The 21,985-nt window shown below is 40.8% G+C and overlaps 1 protein-coding gene across 4 annotated transcripts in view; it reads right to left on the bottom strand.

The window, feature by feature from the left end:
* Window positions 1-4,403, bottom strand: part of LHFPL3 (LHFPL tetraspan subfamily member 3) — a 506,975-nt gene extending 502,572 nt beyond the window's left edge. The window contains exon 1 of one of the 4 annotated variants that reach the window (XM_033088945.1): window positions 1,918-4,403. In XM_033088945.1, coding sequence (XP_032944836.1) covers window positions 1,918-2,359 — 442 coding nt within the window. In that variant the 5' untranslated portion in view covers window positions 2,360-4,403. The remainder of the gene's footprint in view (window positions 1-1,917) is intronic. The other 3 variants (XM_033088948.1, XM_033088946.1, XM_033088947.1) reach the window with 3 other exon arrangements.
* Between the last annotated feature and the right edge of the window lie 17,582 nt (window positions 4,404-21,985).

The following is a 21,985-nucleotide window of genomic DNA, read 5'->3' as shown; positions in this document are numbered from 1 at the left end:
GGAAGGTAAAAAAAAATCATTGTAATAGGTGCAGTTTGTATTAACTTCAAAGCTCGTAATTTTTCTCAAAGATAGTTGTTTTTCCTTTTAAAACAAAAAACAACTGGGGTTTAAAGTACAAAAATCTCATAAAATAAAACATTTAGAATTGAATTATTGATAAATCACCTGCAAATTACTTTCAGACCTTTGAAAAACAATCTAATTTAAATCAACAGTCTAAATAGGTCATTTAACTTAGAAAAATTAAAATTAGGTGTGTGGGGTCAATTCTTTTCCTAAAACATCTGCATGCTCAATGTCTTCAAAGTCAAATCAGAGTTAAGCATCAAGAGCAACTTCACACATGAATTTATTCCAAATCTCAAAGTTAGTCTGCCCTTGAAATGGCCATAAGCATTTACATTATATATTAAAACATACAGTGTGTGTGGTGGAGGGTTCTTCAAGAAGTTGGGAGTGGAAGGACAGAAGGAAAAGCAAAGAACTCTTACATTCCAGAATAATGGTATGTTGGGGGTTGGGGGCCTCTGCTGCTGCTCTTTTCTTGCCTCTCACATGGGGCACGTTCACAGCTCATGGCAAATCAAAATGAGCTGAGACACACTTAATACAAGGCAAGTACTTCCATACGAGCTTAGTTTCCCACAAGCTTCTCTTATATCAAACTAGTCATATAAAATCATGAACCTCATCTCTTTTGCCCAGCAACTTTAAGACACTCTGGTAGACGCGGTGACCAAATCCCTACTCCCCAGAAAACCTTCCCAACCATGGGAGTAACTAGAAAATCTTGAAGGTTTAACATCCTTGAAGTATGAAATCAAATAAAACAAAACACAAATGAGAAAATTTGGCTGCCTGAGACATCCTCTATTCCTCCACACCAGACCATCCATCAAATCAAAAGGACCGAGACAATGCTGGTACAAGAGTGTCTAGTGTCAGAGCATGGAGGCTGCCTTTAGAAGGCAGGGCACCCACACTGGCTAGGAGGGAGGGACACGGCTTCACCGCAGGTAGAGAAAGGAGTCGGTTTTGTTTCACCACTCGCCAAAGCCACCGCGAAAGGCACCCCCATCCTTTCTAGGTGAAAAGTTTGATATTCAGAAACAAATACTTTCATATTCTCCAACTAGCAACAATGTGTCACCAACAAGCAAAGAGTGATCAGAGATTCTAATAAAACAGGTTTTCCTCTGCCTATCTCCCTAAAGCCACTTCCCAAAAAAACGAGACCTTGATTCCCTCAAGACCTCTCTCTGTTTAAAGATGGAATGGAAGCAAACTGAAGACTTGACAGGGGATTGCTAAGGAACATTCTAAGCTACATTCTTCCTAAAAGGGTGTAACCCCAAATAATTAGGATTTATTAATTTCCAAATGCATGATAACATTTGTATAAGTGCCCGGGACGCACAGAAACGATTCCATTCCAGCCACCACCCCCCTCACCCCCTACATACACACCCTCATGAACCAAAGACAGAAACAGTCCCAGAGACGGACAGAGCAGGCTGACTCTCCTTCAACCACAACCTCTCCCAATTAGCTTTTCGCCTCGCTGTGTCAGTCCCTCTTTAGTGCCTCAGCACGAGCCTTAAGCGGCAGGTTCTCCTAATCTTTGGTTCTGAGCGGACTCGGCCCAGCAACCGCCCTGCCTCCAGCGGGTCCCTCTGGGTGGCGTCCCCGCACTTGCGAGGTTCTCGAAATCCCCAGGACAGGAGGCTGGTGGTGGGGCTGGCGAACCGCGGGGATTCCGGCCTCCCGGGGCTCCCGCCACCCACACCCCCCAGCCTGAGCGGATTAAGTTGCTGGGCACCCAGCGGCGCTCACCGCCCGTCCCTTCCACTCCCGCCGCTCCGGCTCGGGCGCCCCAGGGTCCCCCCGCCTCCGCGGAGGTGAGCGCGCACTCACCGGAGGTGAGCTGCATCCAGGCACAGATCTTGTACACGGTCGCCGTGTTGCAGAAGAAGAAGAGGGTAAAGCAAACGATGCAGGCGATGATGAGCATCATGGAGAGGCCGATGAAGAAGGAGGCGGCTTTGAAGGCGCCCGAGGGCAGCGTGGAGAAGTCCGTGAAGCTGCCCCTGCAGGTCAGCTCCCGGGAGAAACCGTTGCCGATGCAGTAGTGGAAGAGCCCGAAATAGCCGGCTTGCGGGGTGTCCACGCCGTCGCCGATCCAGTAGGGCTGGATGAAGCACACCACGTTGACGATGGCAAAGCAGATGGTGAAGATGGCCCACAGCACGCCGATGGCCCGAGAGTTCCGCACATAGTTGGTGTGATACAGCTTCGCAGCCTCCTGAGCCGGGAGCATCGCGGCGGCGGCGGCGGCGGCAGCGGCGGCTCCGGGCATTCTCCCCCTTCGCCTCCTCCTCCTCCTCCCCCTCCCCCTCCTCGTCCTCGTCCTCCGCCTCCCCCGCCTCTCTGCGCTCAGGAGACACACTCACCGAGCGGCGCGCTGCAACTCCCCTGCCTCCGCCTCAGCCCAGCAGCGCCAGTTTCGGAGTCTGCATCCTCGCTCCCGGAAGGAGGGCGGGGCAGCGCCGAGCACCCCTCTGGCTCTGCTGGCACAGCCTGGCGGCCCCCCTTCCCGGCCGGGGTGCCAGCACTTCTCACCACCCTCCACCCTTCTTACCGCCGCCGCTGCAGCGGCTGCAGCTGAAAGCGACAAATCCCGCGCGGGGCAACGTGCCGCGTGAGCTCCCGCGCCCCGGACTCGGCTTCCCGCCTTCCGCCCCTCCCCCGCCCCTCCCCGCCCGGCCCGCGCTGCCGGGTGGCCGGGGGCTGGGTGGACCGCGTAGAGCCCAGGACGCCCCTCGGGTGCCAGGCGTCGGCGGGAGGAGCGGGCCTGGAGCTGGGGAAGAGGAAAATCTAAGGAAGGGACGGGAACACCCACAGGGATCCTAGAGGTGATCCCAGGATCCCAGCTGGTGTTAGGGACCAGGAGCGCGAGGCGGAATCTGGGAGCGTTTCAGCACCGCACAACAACGTGCTTCGACCTCTGCATCTTTGCAGAGGCTCGAGGGGCAGCGCGGCAGGTGCCGGCGAGAAACGCCAAGAGAGAGGAGACTACTGCCCTCAAGAGACTTCCCTGTTACAACAGAACTCCCCCTGGCTGACTCCTCCGTTGCCTCGGGTGGACGAGGTGGAGACAGAAGTTGGGAAGGAGCTGGCAGGCAATAATATAAAAGACGTACTTCAAAGGTGGTCTCATAGCTGCTCAACTGAGCTGGTTTTCTCTTCTCGTTTTCCACCCTCCATGTAGCCAGATAAACTGTGCTGGTCCATGCCCCCTGCATTCCTTTAAATCAGGTCATTTTTCCCACGAATCCTGCCGTAGATGGGGCCTGTGGGGCATGGAAGTGACTGTGGCACAGAAACGTATAGTTTATCTGAAAACATTGGGTAGTTTGGCCAGTGTTATATTTCGTACACAAATATGCACTATGCTGGATGCTAAGAATACAATGAGGAAGACAGCAGGTGATAGTTTTTATTTTCCAGTATCTCCCCCTGCCCAGCAACCCAAAGCTCCAGTAACCAGATTTGTTTTCAGAGTCATTTCGCCTGAATTGTCCATACACAATTGCTTACATTTTCATGTTTTCATGTTCAGGCTTTGCTGTTTCATACCTGCACTTTGTGCTGTTTCTTAGCTTAATGTTTTCCTTTTCCAGTATTTCTGTTGCTGTTAACAGTCCCTGCCTTTCAAACTCCTTTTCTTTATTTCCATTAGTCACTTTCTTGGTTTCTTCTGATTCAGATAAAAAGAAACGCGTAACCTCCACTCAGAACAATGGAACCAGAAGCCTTCCTTGCAGCAGCAGATTTTGGTAACAAACCATTCTGAAACATGACCACTGAATTCTCCAAGCAGAAAGAGGATTCTATCAGAATTTGACCCCTAACTGTACACTAAATTGCACATTTTATTATAATGCAAAAACATATGTAAGCCCCTTGACACCATCTTGCCATGATGCCCAACCTGCACACCTTCTTACTAGAGCAGTGAGAGACGTGAGATACCAGGTGATGTATGAAACTACCAGGAATGGCTAAGAAATCTTAGAATGGTTCAGTTTGGGGAGGTGGGGGTTTGGAGGTGAAGAAAGGAAAGCTCCAAAAGGTATGCGGATACGTAAACGGCACTTACATGGAAGAGGCGTTATACCCAAAATGATGAAGACTATCCATGCCCCTCATTTGATAGCCTGAAGTGTTGAGATTGTACAGGGGGACAGAGGAAGAGAGTGGAAAGAGGAATATGGGACACACAAGATAATGAAGAGGCTGAAACTGGGAAAAAATTTAAAAGGGTGAGTGTTAGAATCTTACATTCAGCTTTTCCTATAAGTATGAAATTTAGACATAGTTCAAGGTCCATTAGGCAGGACTTTGGAAATCAAGAAGACAGAATTAAACAGTAGCATGAGACACGTAAGTTTAGGTGACTAAGAATTTCTTGCAAGTGTGGTTGTAGAGGCTCAGAAGGAATTTGGGGGAGGTGGAGAGTATGACCTAAATATGAGCATGCCCGATATAACACTTGCAAATCTCTAAAAATATAATTCGTGATGATGCATCTTCAGTGCATTGGTGGCAACGGAAGGTCAGAACTCCTGTCAGGTTTCACATGTCTTCACTCCTCTGAAGTTGCTAGAAAATCAGAAGAGTTTTAACATGAAAGGAGGAAGAGAAAAGGTGAGAGTAATCATATTTATGGGGCCATCTGGCAAGCCATGTGTCCCAGGCGCAGAGATAGCTTTACAGCACAAACTGACAGTCAGTCCTAGTGACTCTTCCAAGCCCTGAAGTCTCCCCAAACCTACTTTTATGAGTGGTCTTTCTTTAAAACCAATGTCTGAAAGAGATCTTACAGTTCCTATGGGGTGGTTGAGATGGAAGTTTGCTCAGGGGAAAGGCTGAGAATCAAAAGGCCTACTTAGACCTCAGTGTTTAAAGTGCCCTTATAGGATGAAGAAAAGACTGGCGAGTGACTCAGATGCAAATGTAGTGATTCAAAGGGCTTTTCTATTTGAGTCACGCTCAAGGAGAGCCTTATTCTTATTCCAGGTTTGAAATTTCCTCTGGGTTCATGCTCAGAATCTCTCAAAGTGTCCCCTCTTGTCAAAGCAACTGGGAACAGCAGTGTTGGTGTATTCCTGATAGAAAGTGATCCCATGATTTCTGCTTGAGTTGAGGGGTCAGTTGGAGATACACTGAACCCTGCCAATAGCTCTTCTTCCCCCCTTTCTCCTGCCCTACACTATAGCAGATTCCTAGAATGAAGCAGGGTCTCCCCAGACTTGGAATTAGGGATGAGCTAGAACACCTATAAACTCTTTAGTTGTCATCAATGAAGGCAGATTGTCCTTCTACATTTTCCCAAATCCATCCATTGCCCATCTCCAGCTTTGTCTTTGGCACCCAGAAACCCCGGAGGTAAAACTGTCCCTACCCTGAATCCAAAGCTTTGTCTGGCAGCAGGCAGACTTTAGTTCAGACAGTTAAGCATCTGGACAACTAATTACATTCACCAAATATGATGTGACCAGGAAAGCTGTTGTGGGGAGGAGGAAATAATAAAACTAGCCTGATTCATGCTAAGAAGTTACTATTGATAGAAAACTATTTTGAAACTACAACATGATTCATATGTGCTAAATAACTAGTAGAAGTGAGTGTCATTGACAGCATTGAATTAGAAATACTGAACATTCCAATCTCCAACTTCACTGTTAAAAATGTTTTTCTCTTACTGCCACAGAGAGTCAGTAGTGAGACCCACTCTTTTCCCAAACTGTGTCTTAATGAATATAAAAGAGAAAACAGCATAATAGTTGGACTGTGTAACACTACTAAAAAGATTCTGGATGAGTTAAAGGATTAAATGTTTTGATCCTAAACTAATTTATGATAGCTTGGAGAGTGTGAAAGCCTTGGAGTGCAAGAGACTTGGGATCCAGACCCAGTACCCACTCTGCCTAACTGTGAGAGCCTCAGGCTCTTAGGGCTCCATTTTCTCATCTCCAGAATTATGGTGAGGGAGAGGGCACATCAGGTGAATTCTAAGGTCTCTTTATGCGGTAAAATTCTATTCACTTCTACAAAGACTATTCCAGAGTGACTTTGCAAGAAATCATAAAACCCAGTACTTGAAAAAAAAAAAAAAAAATGAGGCAAGCCTTAACAAGAGATATCAGACTCTGGTAATGTAGACATTTTATTTAAAATTGAAATCTCTTTCTGAAATCCAATTGTTATAATTTTTCAGGCAATAGGTACTTAGTGTTTTCAGATGAGTCATTGTTAATATTATTACCTTGGGAAATGGAGAAAGAGATGATTTCTAAAATCTGTTACTTAATTGATTTCTATGGATATTATCAATGTCAGTGTCAGATCCCACTCCAGAATATAAAGATTCTAATAATGAAGCTCTTTTCACTCACCGAGGGTTTCCCCGTGGCCCTCCCCCATTAGTTTTCTTTTAGGGCTTTGCAGAAATCAGGAAATACCTCTTAGTTAATCAGTCACTAAGATAGCAATGACAATCAGATGGATTGAGTGCAAATCAAGATCAAATAGATCACAAGGCTCTGATTTCATTGCACCTTAGTCTACTACTATGCAAAGAGATGTGAGCTCCTTCACACGTAGAGAGAAATGGGAAATAGGAATATCAGTCATTCTCTTTCTTTCCTTTTTTCCTCTGTTTTGAATTGGATTCTGTGTAAGAGTCCTCCTTTTACAAGTTCTTTTCACTTTTCCAGACCATCTAAGAGCATGCATTTTTTTGTTTTGTTTTGTTTTGTTTTGTTTTGTTTTGTTTTGTTTTTGTCATAAGGCTGAAGATCTCCACAGCCTCTGCTAACAGAACCATCTCTCTGTGAACCTTTTAAGTCCTTGATAGTTTCAGAATAATTCTGTCTGAAGATAAGTAGTGACCTCTATTGAATAAAATACTACGGAAACATTACCATCACTTGAGGTATGATTTTTTTAAGTCTAATGGAGTGATGTTATATTAAAGTTTTAAGTTCAGTAGGTTTTATTCTCTTTCAATCTAGTACTAGTTGGTCTTCCTGATCTCTAAAAAAAAATAAATTCTATCTGCTGTTCATTCTGAACTTACTTCATGGAGTTTCCCACTCAAGGTGCACCTTGATTGAAAATCAACACCCTCATTTGGAACATCTACCCTAGTACCTTCAATTTCGGGATTGTATTTGAAACCACTGCCTGGGTTGTCTGCTAAAGACATCTTTATCCACAAAGCTTGTCTTTCCTAACATTACTTTAGTTTTAAACCTCAGGTTCAGCCCTTCTGAGAATCTCCCTAAGCCACAGAACACATATTTGAAGTCTCATAACGAACACCAAACACTCCTCTAAATGTGAAGGAAACCCATCCAGAGGCTTTCTTTTCCTGCTATGGTGACATAAAAATACTAATCTTGATAATTCAGTGCTTTTGTTGAAGAGGCCAATTTTTATGTCTGTATTTAATCAGCATTTGTTGCAGAAGCAACTCAAATTCTCAGTGTCTTATATCCACAAACATTTACTTCTAATCCACACCACATAATGGTTGCTGGTTGGCTAAGGTCCTGCTCCAGGCACTGGACCTGACTGCAGCTCTGCTTGTATTCTCATTCTGAAGTCCAAGTTGAAGGAGCTGCCCCTTACAAGGTTAACAGAGAGATGGTTCTGTTAGCACAGGCTGTGGAGATATTCAGCCTTATGACAAAAACAAAACAAACAAACAAAAAACTGGGGCATATTGTTGGCATAAAGACAGAAGTATAAGAGGCTGAGGCAAGTTATAAAACTGTACCTAAAAGTCTGCTCAAATATAGAATGTAGCATGTCTTCTCATATTCCATGGGCCAAAGTATGTCATATGAAAAAGCCAAAAGTCAATGTGCTAGGAATATAAAAACCTTTTATAGGAAACAAATGAATGAAAAATCAAGACCTTTAATCAACTCTATTATATCCATCCCCTGACAAAACTTCAACATCAACTGACTTTTCAAATGTTTCCTGGAAAGACTATATGCAAATGTGGTTTTTACTTAAAGGCTATAGACAATTTCATTTTGAATAAGCACTTCATCATATCCACTCTTTTATTGAAGAATCTGCCTCTACTTGGTATTTTTTTTCATGGAAAAATTAATAAACTGAAAAATAATGTCCTTTGAGAGGATAAATTCGTAATGAATTTCTTCACTTTACAGTATTCAGACATGATATGTGATTCTGTCTATTAAGGTATGTTTGATCAGAAATGGCATTGAGTTTCAAGGTGGAGAAAATGTATGTTGCCTTGTGAATTCTCAAAAGCCTACGGTATCTTGAGTATATATCCTTTTAAAAAATAAAACACCCTAGTGTACCTACAATAATGACTTATAAAATTATTGTTGCAATGTTACCTAAATGTAAAGAATTAATATTTAAATCATAAATCTTAATTTAATCAACTTTCAGTCATGACAGCATGAAAAAGTCAGTGCTCCCTCTCCCCCAAAACAAACATAAAACTGAATAAAATTGCCAAAGCAGACATTTTAAGGCCCTGAATTTTGAACAAAGGCAAAGAAAAAATTGACAGGTGTTTATTTATGAAGAAATGCTGGAATTTGGATAAGTGGGAATCTGTGGTCTTCTTGCCTGGTTTGCATACCTTCCTTACCTCCAGCTCAATCAGCGTATTATTTTAGTAGGGCAGGCTAGCAGTGAACACCATCAGCTTCTGCCAGAAGGGGAAAATTTCATTAGGAGTGCAGGATAAAAGTCCACGGCAAACAACATTATTACGGAAATTAGCAAGCGCAATAGAAAATGAGTGTGGAAAACCTATGGCTCTCCTAGTCTGAGGTCCCACTGGGGCAAGCAGTGGAGTAGTCAGAAATTTAATGGAGATACCGTGGAAATGAGAGCCATAGAAAAGCTAGATAAATCCTGTACACCTCCCTGGCTAACTGAGGAATGACATGCGCATTCCAGGGAGACAAAAAAGAATTTGGTGGAAAGTAGAAGCTGAGGAAGACTTGAGAAATGCCTGAATTCATTGTCAGAAGATGGAAACTTTACGGGTTTTATGTATTTGAGCATAGCTGCTGTCCAAATCATTACCTGACCACTACGCTATACAGACTTGGAGAAAATGTTTAGGAAACCAGGCTAAAAGATCGATGTAAGAATAATAGTTTCTTTTGAAAATGTGAGCAGAGATATCAGCAGGCACACACTATGAGGGAGACAGAATAACTTCTGTCCAGGCAAGTTACTGAAATATCAGAATCTAGAGTTACTGTAATTTATTATTTTAAAATGTTCAGTTTTCAACAAAAGTATTGAGACATGCTAAGAAATGGAAAAGTCTAACATTTACTTAGGAGAGAAATTAATCAGTAGAAACTGACTTTGAGTGGACCCAGATGGTTGTAGAAGACAAAAACCTCAAAGCTACTATTTAAAAATATGTTTTAAAACTTAAAAAAAAAACATGTTTAAAGACTGAAATAAAATATAACTTTATTCTACAAACAGAGAACCTCAATAGACAGATAGAAACTACAAAAAGAACCAAATGGTAATTCTAGAGTTGGAAAGTACAATAACTGAAATAAAAAATTCACTAGATGGGTTAACAGCAGATTTGATCTGATACCAGAAAGCATCAGTGAACTTGAATATAAATTAAGAGAAAGTATCGAATATGAAGAACGGAGGAAAAAGAAAAATAAGTAGAGATCTGTGGGACAACATTAAGTATACCCAAAAATGTGTAATGAAAATCCCATAATGGAGCAGAAAGAGTACCTGAACAAATAATGGCTGAAAACTTCTCACAATTGATGAAAAACATTACGAATTCAAGAAGGTCAATAAATCTCAGGATTAACACAAAGAGATCTATATCTAGGCATAGCATAAACTTCTAAAACTAAAGACAAGAAGAAAATACTGAAAACAGCAAGAAAAAATAATTCATAGAACACTGAAACAACAGTACAATTTATGGCTACTTCCTCATCAGAAACAATAGAGGCTACTGGCACTGGGATGACATATTCAAAATGTTAAAAGGAAAAATAACTGTCAGCCAAGAATTCTATATCCAGGAAAACTATCCTTCAAAACTACATATCACTCAGCAAATTTTGAAAATTGCTTTTGAAAAACTTTTGAGTGAATTATGCTGAGTGAAAAAAAGCCAATCCAAGATTATATAGTGTTTGATTCTATTTATATAATATTGTTAAAATAACAAAATTATACAAATGGAGAACAGATTAACAGCTGCTAGGGGTTAAGAAGGGAGTGGGTATAGGAAGGAAGTGGGTGTGGCTTTTTTAGCCCCAGTTTAGGCAACTGTTGGGAAGGGGGAATCCTTACATTGATGGAAATGTTCTGTATCATACCTGTATCAATATCAATATCCTAGTTGTGCTATAGTATTATACTTTTGCAAAATGTTACCAATAGGGAAAACTGATTAAAGGGTACCCAAGAATCTTCTCTGTATTATTTCTTATAATTGCATATGGATCTATAATTCTTTCAAAATAAAAAGTTTAATTTTGAAAATTATATGTAAAAATAAACATGTGCAGACATATATACATATATACATATACACATATGTGTGTGTGTGTGTGTGTGTGTGTATATATATATATATATATATATATATATATATACACATATACATATATTTTTAAACTTAGAAAAATAGTGAATGGACCAAACACTCCAATCAAAAGAGAGGAGATTGTCAGACTGTCTAGAAAACAATCCTAATGTCTATGAACTGCTAATGGAGTAAAAAATAATGTATTTTATCTATGTAACAGGATTTATGCAGCCACAGAAATGAAAAAACTGATACCTGCTACAAGATGGATGAACCTCATAAACATTATACTGAGTGAAAGAAGCCAAACACAAAAGATTCAATTTATAAGAATTTTCCAGGAAATGAAAATCTCCAGAGACAGATTACTGATGCCTGGAGCTGGAGGTGGAAGCACAGGTTGAACTCAAATGGGCACAAGAGAACTTTTGTGGGAAGTTAAACTGTTCTAAAACTGGGTTATGGTAGTGATTGCACAATGGTAGAAATTTACAAAAAAATTATTGAACGGCACACTTACAAGATTGAATTTTATGGCATGTAGATTATACTTCAATAAAACTGTTTAAAACTCGAATTTAAATTCCTAATGCTTATCCTTCTTTTAAAACCTCCTCATGCAATTAACCCAAAAGAAATTTACAAATTAAATATGTCAAACCACCAAACTAATAAAATTCAAATGAACATTTCCAGACTATAATGGAGAAATTTAAAGATACCACCTAATAAAAATCTTTTTCTAAAGTATTATTTAGTCACTTATACTAATTGACTTTATGCAAATTGATATGCATAAAGACAAGACCAACTCAGTAAGTCCTCTGTGGCTATGAATTTGGCTATGGTTGATCTGGTATAGGTATTTTAGAGGCTGCAGTGTCTAGACTACAATGTGCCCTGTGGCAACTCAGTTCTCAGCACTTTTTCCCTCCTAACTACTATATAACTTTTGCATCTTTGGGCCATAATGTGCTTTGGCTTTACTTAGTGTCTAGATGTCATTCACTAGAATGTAAGTTCCACAGGACCAGGGACTTCTTTTGAGTCACTGCTGTATCCCCAAAGCATAGAACAATGCTTGGTATATCGCAGATATCAAAAGAATGAATGAATGGGTTTATACATAAAGTCTGCTTCTATTATGTGTTTTTCACGATATTACTCTGATGCACTATGTCATTTTCAAATGATGGTATCACAGTCACTGAAGAAGAAATTAACATCTTATTTGATTACCAACACATTTAAAAATAAATTCTTTGATGGATCACTCGGCATCAACTCAATGATAAATGCAGAGCCCTCCTCTGTTCTAAAACTACTTTTCAGTACTGTTTTTCAGCCTGTTTTCCCAACAGACAGTAAACGTATCAGATAATTTGAAATATGCTTGTATTAATTTTTAAATTAGCACCAAATTAAAAACTAAAATGAAAAATTCTCCTAGAGAACTTACAAAAGCTGAAGGATATGTCATGGATTTCAGTTTAAGAAGCACTGGCCTAAATCATTACATGTTTCACCTGGTGGTGTTTCCTGGCTTCATGAGTATTTATATTTCATTAGTGTCTTCACTAAAAGCATGAAATAATGCTTCAACTAATTGTTCTGTTGAGAGGGGTATTCGATTATTACATTTTTAATCGAACACCTGCTTTTAAATATTTCTCAGGCCTAATTCATTCCTGCTGTATTCCATGATGGAGAATTCTGAGATCTCAGCTGGGTATTTCTTCAAATACTGAGGCAGATTCTTGGCTGCACACCGGGAAGGAAGAGAAATGAAGAGTGCTCACCGGTAACCTTCTGGCCTACTCTCAGGCAGAGGCAATGGCAACCCTTTGGGAAGAAGACTAGTTGCACTCCTAATCGCCCCCGACCCTCCCGCCCCCAACACACACACAGAATGTCAGCTCTGATACCTTTGCATTTGGGGGTCTTACACACATAGAAGTCATTTCCTTCATTCATTGATACAAACAAATATCAACCAGTGCCTACCATGGTTTGTACACTTTGCTAGTAGGTGCTGCAGTTACAGATGTGAACAAGACACAGTTCTTGCCTGAAGGAGCTCATGCAATCAAATAAAAGAGACAAATTGAGTATTGCAATGCAGTGCATTACGTGCTAACATCTCCTGTAGATGCCCTCTGAAAGCACAAAGGGGAAGCTTCTAACTAGCCTGAGATCCAAGAAAGCTCCCTTGATGAGGGATGGATTGATGAGGGGATGGCGAGAGAAGTGAGAACAAGAAGGAAGGATGTTACAAGAAGAGAGAGCAGTAGGAATAAGGGTGCGATGGCAGGAGAACTGGGAACTAAAGAGGAGAGATGTGTCTATTTTCTTCTTCATTCTTCTGTGTAGCCATGCATCTATCCATCCATCCAACAAGCACTCATTAATTGTCTCTTAAATCCCAGATGGTGGGCTAAGTAGTGTGGATTCAAAGGTTATTAGGAATTGATCCCCATTACTTTAGAGGAACTGGAGTCCAGTAGTTCAGGAGAGACCTAAATAAACACAGGACGTCCTATCTGTTTCTTGTATCTGTTTCATTCATTCTTCCCATCTCACCCACCAGGCCAGTCTAATTGATTAATCACCTCTTGCCTGAACTATTACAACGGCCACAGCATTGTCCTCCTAGCGTTCCCCCTCTACTCTTTATCCTTCACAATGAGGATAGTGTACTTTTTGAAATGCAAATATGATTAGGCCATTGCCTCTGCTTAAAACACTTCAATCGCTTCTCGCTGCTGTGAGACTAAAGGCAAAACACCTTTAGTCTGCTCTTGCCTGGTCTGGAAACTTCTTCTATGAGCCTCTCTAGCCTCAACCCATTCTATTCTCGCTTTCTCACTCGCTTCTGCAGCCACATGAGCCTTCTTTGTGTCGTTGTTCTCACCACGTTCTGTCCTTCTGCCATAGGGTCTTTTTACATGCTTTTCCCTGTGCATGGAATGTTCTCTCAGAAATGTATCTTTCTTCATCCTTAAGATCTCAGTTTAACTCTTACTTGTTTTCCTGGAAAGAAGCCTTTGCTGATCTCTTAGACCTCCTTAGACTCTCTCATGATCTCTCATTTGTACCATTTATCACAGTTATAATTCTCTATATCTTTAAGTCATATATCTATTTACATGACTATTTGAATAATGCCTATTTCCCTCACCAGACAGTAAGTGTTTATTTTCCTCACCACTGAAAACATAGCTCCTAATTCAGTGCTCAGTAAATATTTATTGAATGAATGAACACAGATGGCATGGCAGGTTGCACTTTCCCAAAATGGCCACAACTGTGTCTCCCACCCCACGTGCTGCTCTTAATGTGTGGTTTTATTGCTCCTCCTGTTGAGAGGTGGGAACTATATTCCCTCCTCTTGAATCTAGGCCCACTTGTGATTACAACAGAAGTGATGTTATGTGACTTGAGGCTAAGCCATAAAAGGCAACAGCTTATTTCTGGTTGTTTTGACACCTTTGTTCTTGGAAATCAGCCACCAAGCCATGAGGAAGTCCAAACAGCCTGTGGAGAAGCCCATAAGATGTGGAACTGAGACACTCCATTCCATAGCTCTGGTAGAACTCCCAGCCAGCAGCCAGCACCATCTTGCAGCGCTGTGTGTGAGTCACCCCAGCCAGGGCTGTGGGGAGCAGTGATGAGCCACCTCTGCAAAGCCTTGCTCCCAAATCAATGATTGCTATGGTTTTAAGCCATGAAGTTTTGAAGTGGTTGGTCACACAGCAAGAAATAACAGGAACACATAGTAAATGAGATTCATAGTTTACTGAAAAAAATATCCAGATTGGGTTATAGAGATCACTAAGTCAGACTGACTATTTGGTCATTTACAAAGTGCTTTTCAATTTAATAATTGAACAGAGCAGAAGAAACTATAAAAACAGCACATCAAAAAATCAGAAAGAAATCATGTTAATATAAAGAATTTGTACGTTTTCACCCAGTCTTATTCCCAACTCTATGCTTTATTTCTGTCCAATCTCTTATTCTCCTTTAGTCTCTTCTTTCCTGTCTTCATTTCCCATTCTTATGCTATTTAGGTGACACAGGGTTCAAGACGATGATAATTATGTGATTGGTAGAGAAGTAGTTTAAAAGACTGTTCCAAGGATAATAGAAATACCTGATCAAAGGAATGTTCAGTGGCATCTCTTCTATACAAAAGTGTCTGGAGTGGTTTACGTTCTCGATTTTACTTTTGCATGCTTCGTAGAGTGTGTCTTACTGGGTATGTACAAATTGAGGGAATTTGTGGATTCGCTGAAGCATATCTGATGAGTAAGCTGGTAAGGTGTCACAATTGTAGTGCAGGGACATATTAATAATTAATTTTTCTCTGGAGTACATCTTCAGAAGTGCTGTTCTAGTCTCCTCCCCAAAGTTAAGTGTCTACTGATAGAATGCAAATAGAACATTGGACATAAAGAGTAACAGATCTTCAGTCTGGATACCTGGGTTTGAATCCTGACTTATTTATTACGTATGTGACAGTGGCCAAATTACGTATTCTCTCCAAGGCTGTTTCTTTAGTTGTACAATGGATACAAAATGGTACCCCTCCTGGAGGATTGTTGTGAAGGTTAAAAGAAATAACACACATCAACTGGTTAAAAGGTGCTTTGCTATAAAATGTGCACAGTAAATACCAAGTCTTATATTGTATCCATCGTGACTCACTGCTTCCAGTTTGTTTCATTTTAGATGGCCAATCACTGCATGGCCTTTATAGAAAGATGGTGTGTATGAAACAATCTTGAAAGAAATGAGTCAGTTTATAATTTTCAAGACTATCTCTCACTATGTCAAATCATTCTCCTTCCCACTTCAGTTGTCTTCACGTTCATTGCAGTTTTATTGCAAGATCACTCGGGGAAGAACAACCCTGATTTTCAGTTTGCCCTCGTAACTTGGGGAACTAGAGTATCATTTAGAAAATTAAAACCACAGTACGATGAATGGTACCATAGTGTTTTCAACAAATTCCCAGAAATACCTACCTTACTTCCAGGGAATTGTTTAATAACATTTCAGGTAAATCTAGATGAAGAACTGTTCATAAGAACGTTTTCCCAGTGATATTAAAGGGAGAATAATGAAGTATGTTTTCTTTTTCAAAGGCTTTATCTATATTGTGTGGTGGAATTTCACTATAGTAAGGCATAACTGACATTATTAAATATAATGGATTGAGACAATTGAAGAGTCAAAATCAACTGTGCTGGCCAATCCAGTGCCATGTAGATTCTAGACAATGAGAAAATTCTCTTCAACTCTGCTGCCTGACCGAGGCCTGCAATACAATATCAAACAGTGCCAGAAAATTATGTTTCTATATTAAAGTTAATATGAACAAATTAATTATGTTTACCCCATGATGTGAACCTATTAAAATTGTGGTTTCATTACATGGATATTTTAACAGGGATATAAAATAATGAGAATTGCATTGACAATGATGTGGAGCACAAGAAGAGTTTGCACACCCAGTAGTGTTCCAACTACTTCACACAGATGGTCCTATTTAATCTTCACCACAGCACCATGTGAGAGATGAGATTACTATTCCCCGGTTATAGGTGAGGAAACTCAAACTTAGAGAGGTAAAACAATTTGTCTAAGTCCCACAGGGTCAGTAAGAGTCAGAACTGGTATTTTATTATATAACTAACTTCAGAACCTACTTTCTGAACAACTATGTTGATAAATTGAACTGCATTAAAATTAGAACTTCTATGCTTTAAAAGGCACTGTTAAGAAAGTAAAAAAATAAGAAAGAATGTTTGAGAGAAGATATTTGTAGTACCTATATCTGTCAAAGAAATCATGTCCAGAATAATTTATATATATTGTGAAAATCAAAAGCAAATAGAGACGAGCCTTGAAGATTCCCTGAGCAGACAAAATCAGTTCAGTTATACAAGCAACATTTAATTGACCTTATATAGCAAGACTAATGATGGAATTCAGGGCAGGCCACCCCAAAATTTGCCACATTGGCATGTTGATTATTTTTAATTAAAGTTACTTAAGAAACAGCTAATGCAAGAAGAGCACTCTGACTCTCCTTTGCTCCCCTTGAAAGGAGGAAATACATTTCCCATGGGAAAGGTACCCTCCTGTACCAAGAGGGGGTGTACTTATCTCCAGACAGAGATTTAGGGCTGAGAGGTTGTATAAACAAACTTTGCTACTTCTTCAGTAAATTGCTTCCCCAAAACCCAACTCCTTTGTCAATTCTTCACAAACAATTGTTTCTTTGCTTAAAAGATTTAAAACTTACCTGCTTTGGTCAGTTCTTTGAGCTTCATTCCATGTTTTGGTTTGAGTGCTCCCAGTTTGCAAACTGTATTTTTGGTGTGAGCTCAATAAATGTCACTAATTACTACTTCAGTGATTCATTGGTTTTACTTTGGTATTTATGAATCCTTGACTATATGAATATACATATGTAAATATATATTTAATAATATATGATATTAATAAATTCTTACCAATCAATAAGGGAAAAAAACAGACAATACAATAGAAAAATGGGCAAAAGTTTGGCCAGGCACTTTACAAAACAACATAACCAAATTGTCAGTAGACATATAAAAATATGCTCAATGCTATTATTCGTCAAGAAAATCAAAATCAAAATCAAAATCATAGTGAGATACCACTGCATACCCATCAGTAAGGCTAACATGAAAAAGACAGGCATACCAAGTGTTAGTGAGAACGAGAAACATCTGGAAATCTCATATACTTCAGGTGAGAGTAGAAATGTGGCAAAACTGCTTTGAGAAAGTGGAGATACTGGTTCACCAGTATCTACTAAAACTCAACATTTACATACTCTGTGATCCAGCATTTTCAGTCTGAGGTATGCACCCTAACAAAAATGCAGGGGATTCTGTATAATATATACCAAAAGACAGGTACAAGACCATTTATTGCACCATTTGTAAAAACTCTCCAAGAGGAAACAACCCAAATGTCCACCAATAGTAAATGGATTTTTTTTAATTGTAGTATATTAATACAATGGATACTATATAGCAATGAGAATAAGCAAATTGCAAGTGTACGCAACAGGGGTGAGTCTCTAAAGGTTCTGGTAACCAATTCCAATGTGTGTGTGTTGGGAAGGTTGTTTCCCCACACTAATAAGCAATTCTCCAACACCAGCTGTCCCACAATTCAACTCAATTCTGATACTATGTACCCAGGGGTAATGTCATATTCCACAGGTTAAGGGGTCAATCCTACAAAATGGCACCCCCTTCAAATGCATGTCACTTGTGTTTAAGTTCCAATGACCCTCTCCTTGGGTTCAATTAATTTGCTAAAAAGGCTCACAGAACTCAGAGAAACATTTTACTTACTAGATAACTGGTTTATTATAAAAAAGATATAACTCAGAAACAGCCAGATGGAAGAGATGTACAGGGCAAGGTATGAGGAAAGGGAGCAGAATTTCCATGCCCTTTCTAGGCACACCAATCTCCCAGCACCTCCACGTGCTCACCAACTGGAAACTCTTTGAATCCAGTTCTTTTCATTTGATTAAATCATTGGCCATTGGCAATTGATTCAAACTCCAGCTCCTCATGTTGGGGGTTTGGGACTGAAAGTTTCAACACTCTAATCATTGTTATTGGTTCCCCTGGCAACTAGGCCCCATTGTTAGGTTACCCAAGGGCTTTCCAAAAATATCTCCATTAATGTGACAAAAGAGAGCTTCATCACTCTCATCACTTAGGAAATTCCAAAGGTTTTAAGAGCTCTGTGCCAGGAATAAGGTCAAAAGACCAAATATATAATTCTTATTATAAATCACAGTCTCAGAAGAATATTGTTGATGAAAAGAAATCAAACAGAGATCCAAGATGACGGAGTAAATAAACACCGTGCCTGCTTCCTTAGAGGAAAACATTTAAATTACAGAGCAATCAACATGAAGAATCATCTGAAGTCTAGCTGAACAGAAGTTTCATAACTAAGGATATAAAGAAGAAACCACATCGAGACTAGTAGGAGGAGTGGAGATGAGAAACAGGCTAGCCCCAAATGTTTGCATGGTGGTTGAGAATCAGGAAGGATATCTCGGCCACAGAAGTTCCCCCCAGAGGAGCAAGGGACCTCACCTGCAAACAAGTCTCCCTAGCCCAGAGTACTGGTGCTGGGAAGAGGAGCCCCCACAACACCTGGCTGTGAAAAACAGTGGGGATTCCAACCGTCTGGGTGGGTTGGGAAGCAGCGGGAAACCCAGATGTCCTGTTAAATAGTCCGCGCACAGACTCTCTCATTTGCAGGCACTTACCTTGGGCTCTGGTGAAGAGTCAGCAACTCAGGGGGTGTTGGAGACATGCGGTGGGCAGACTGAGGTGTGTGGCTTCCTAGTGAAGGCTGGAGGACAGTTGCCATTTTCCCTGTGTTGTGTTCTTCTCCTGTACAGCCAGCAGGTGGGCACCATCTTTCCTGTGTTAAGCCCTCCTCCACAAGGCCAAATCTGAATCTGATTGGTCTGGTGAACTCAACTCGCTCCACCCTGCTGACTCACTGGAATCCTGCCCCACTCAACTTGCCCAACACCAGAGGTTCTTTCTCCAAGAGCAGCCAGCCCTACCCAAATTGTAGTCTTTCTTGGAAAACTATTGGAGTCCACAGGCTCCAGGTGGGCAGCAACTGATCTTGGTGTGTTCTGAGACTTTTGCTGAGTAGCTCCAGGCTCAGCACTGGCACCAAACCAGACTCTACATTAACCTGTTGACCACAACTCTTCCCACTCTAGTACTTCCTGAGACCCTGCCGCACCCAACTTGTGTACCACACAAGGCTTTATTAGTGGCTGAACCTTAAGGGAGCTGGCAAGTGGCAGCAGTCCTCAGGGTGTACTGGCATTTTGCAAAGATAGGCCAGGTACTTGTGGAAATTGTCCTTCATTCGCAACGTGGCCTCTCGTATGTGTATCTAGGGTTAACACAGGCAGTGAACAACTGCGGATTGCTCTGTCGCTCCTACCAGATGGTCACCAACCAGTCACAGACAGTGGGTGACCTGGGTCTGCCCTGGAGCCCCTCGCAAGAGACCCCAGAACCAACATACTTAGACATTGGCTCAGATAACAGCAGAGAAGTGCTCAATTAGCCTCACAAGTGGCACACCCAAAGGGCAGTCTCAACAGGCACCCGCGCCCACTGGGGCAAATCCCACTCAGTGGGGTAGGCCCCCTTCACAGCAGCCTGCAAGGTGTGGACATGGCCAAACCCCACAGCTTATCAGCCTGAGTCTCAGTCCCACCCACTGATGTGCCAATAACAATCAAAGCTCAACTGTAACAGGAGAGTGCACACAACCCACACAAGAGACACTCCTGGAGCACCAGGGAAACTGCCAGGGTCCCACAGGTACCTATTACATAGGCCACTGCCCAAAGCTGGGAGACATAGCTGATCTACTTAACACATAGAAACAAACAGAAAAGCAGCCAAAATGAGGAAACAAAGAAACACATCCCAAATGAAGAACAGGAGAAAATTCCCAAAAAAGAACTTAATGAAACGGAGGCAAGCCATCTACCAGAGACAGAGTTCAGCACAATGGTTATAAGGATGCTCAAAGAACTTAGAACATCAACAAAGAGATAGTAAGTATAAAAAAGGACATGTAAACCATAAAAAAGAACCAGTCAGAGATAAAGAATACAATAACTGAAATGAAGAATACACTATAAGGAATAATCAGATTAGATGAAGCAGAGGATTGAATCAGCAATTTGGAAAACAAGGTAGCAGAAAACACCCAATCAGAACAGAAAAAAAGAGAAAAACAATCCAAAAAATGAGGATAGTTTGAAACCTCTGGGGCAACATGAAGCATAACAACATTCGCATCCTAGGGGTAGCAGAAAGAAAAGAGAGAAAGCAAGGGATTGAGAACCTACTTGAAGAAAGAGTGGTGATGGTACACTTTCCTAACATGGTGAAGGAAATAGACATAGAAGTGCAGGAAGCACAGAGAGTCCCAAACAAGATGAACCCAAACAGGCCCACAACAAGACACATTATAATCAGAATGGAAAAGGTTAAAGACAAAGGGAGAATCCCAAAAGCAGAAAGAGAAAGGGAACTAGTAACTCATAAGGAAGCTCCCATAGATTGTCAGCTGATTTCTCAACAGAAACTTTGCAGGCCAGAAGGGATTGGCACAAAATATTCAAAGTGATGAAAAGCAAGGACTTACAACCAAGATTACTCTGCCCAACAAAGCTATCATTTAAGATTGAAGGACAGATAAAGAGCTTCCCAGACAAGAAAAAGCTAAAGAAGTTCATCACCACCAAACCAGTATTACAAGGAATGTTAGAGGGACTTCTTTGAAACAGAAAAAAAAATCAAAATTATAAATAATTTTGGAATAATAAAATGGAAATAGCTACATATTTATCAACAATTACTTTCAATGTAAATGGATTAAATGCTCCAATCAAAAGATGTAGGAAGGCTGAATGGATAAGAAAACAAAACCGTTATACAAGCTGCCTACTATAGAATCACTTCAGATTAAAAGACACACACAGACAGAAAGCAAAGGAATGGAAAAAGATATTCATGAAAATAGAAATGAAAAAAACAAACAAATGAGCTGGGGTCGCAATACTTATACCAGACACAATAAACTTTAAAACAAAGGCTGTAACAATAGACAAAGAAGCCAGTAATCCAATTTAAGGGGGTTACTGAGGAAACCCAAATGCTACTTAGGGGGAAATGTGTATCCATATTTTCATTGCAGCATTGTTTACAATGGCCAAGATGTGGAGGCAGCCTTGGTGTCTGTCGATGGAAGAATGGATAAAGAGGAAGTGGTACATATATAAAATGGAATATTGCTTGGCCATGGAAGGAAATGGATTCTTGCCATCTGCACCAACATGGATGGACCTGGAGGGTATTGTGCTGAGTTGAGTGTAAGACAGAGAAAGACAAATGCAATGTGATTTTGCTTATATGTGAAATCTAAAAAACAAAATGGAAACAAAACAGAAACGAACTCATAGATACAGAAAACATATTGATGGTTGCTAGATGGTGAGTGAAAAATGGAAAGTAATTAAGAAGTACAAATTGGTTGTTACACAGTAATGATGCAGATGTAGGGTATAGCATAAGGAATATGAGTATAGTCAACAATATGGTAATAACTATGTACTCATATGTTGTCAAATTGTTACTAGATTTGTTGGGATGATAGATGGGAGGGGTTTGGGGGCAGGGTGAAAAGGTGAAGGGGTAAAGAGGTACAAACTGGTAG

Source organism: Rhinolophus ferrumequinum, chromosome 20, assembly GCF_004115265.2.
Source record: "Rhinolophus ferrumequinum isolate MPI-CBG mRhiFer1 chromosome 20, mRhiFer1_v1.p, whole genome shotgun sequence".
Lineage (NCBI taxonomy): Eukaryota > Metazoa > Chordata > Mammalia > Chiroptera > Rhinolophidae > Rhinolophus > Rhinolophus ferrumequinum.
The sequence above is the reverse complement of the archived record's forward strand: the minus strand, read 5'-3'. Positions and strand labels throughout refer to the sequence as shown.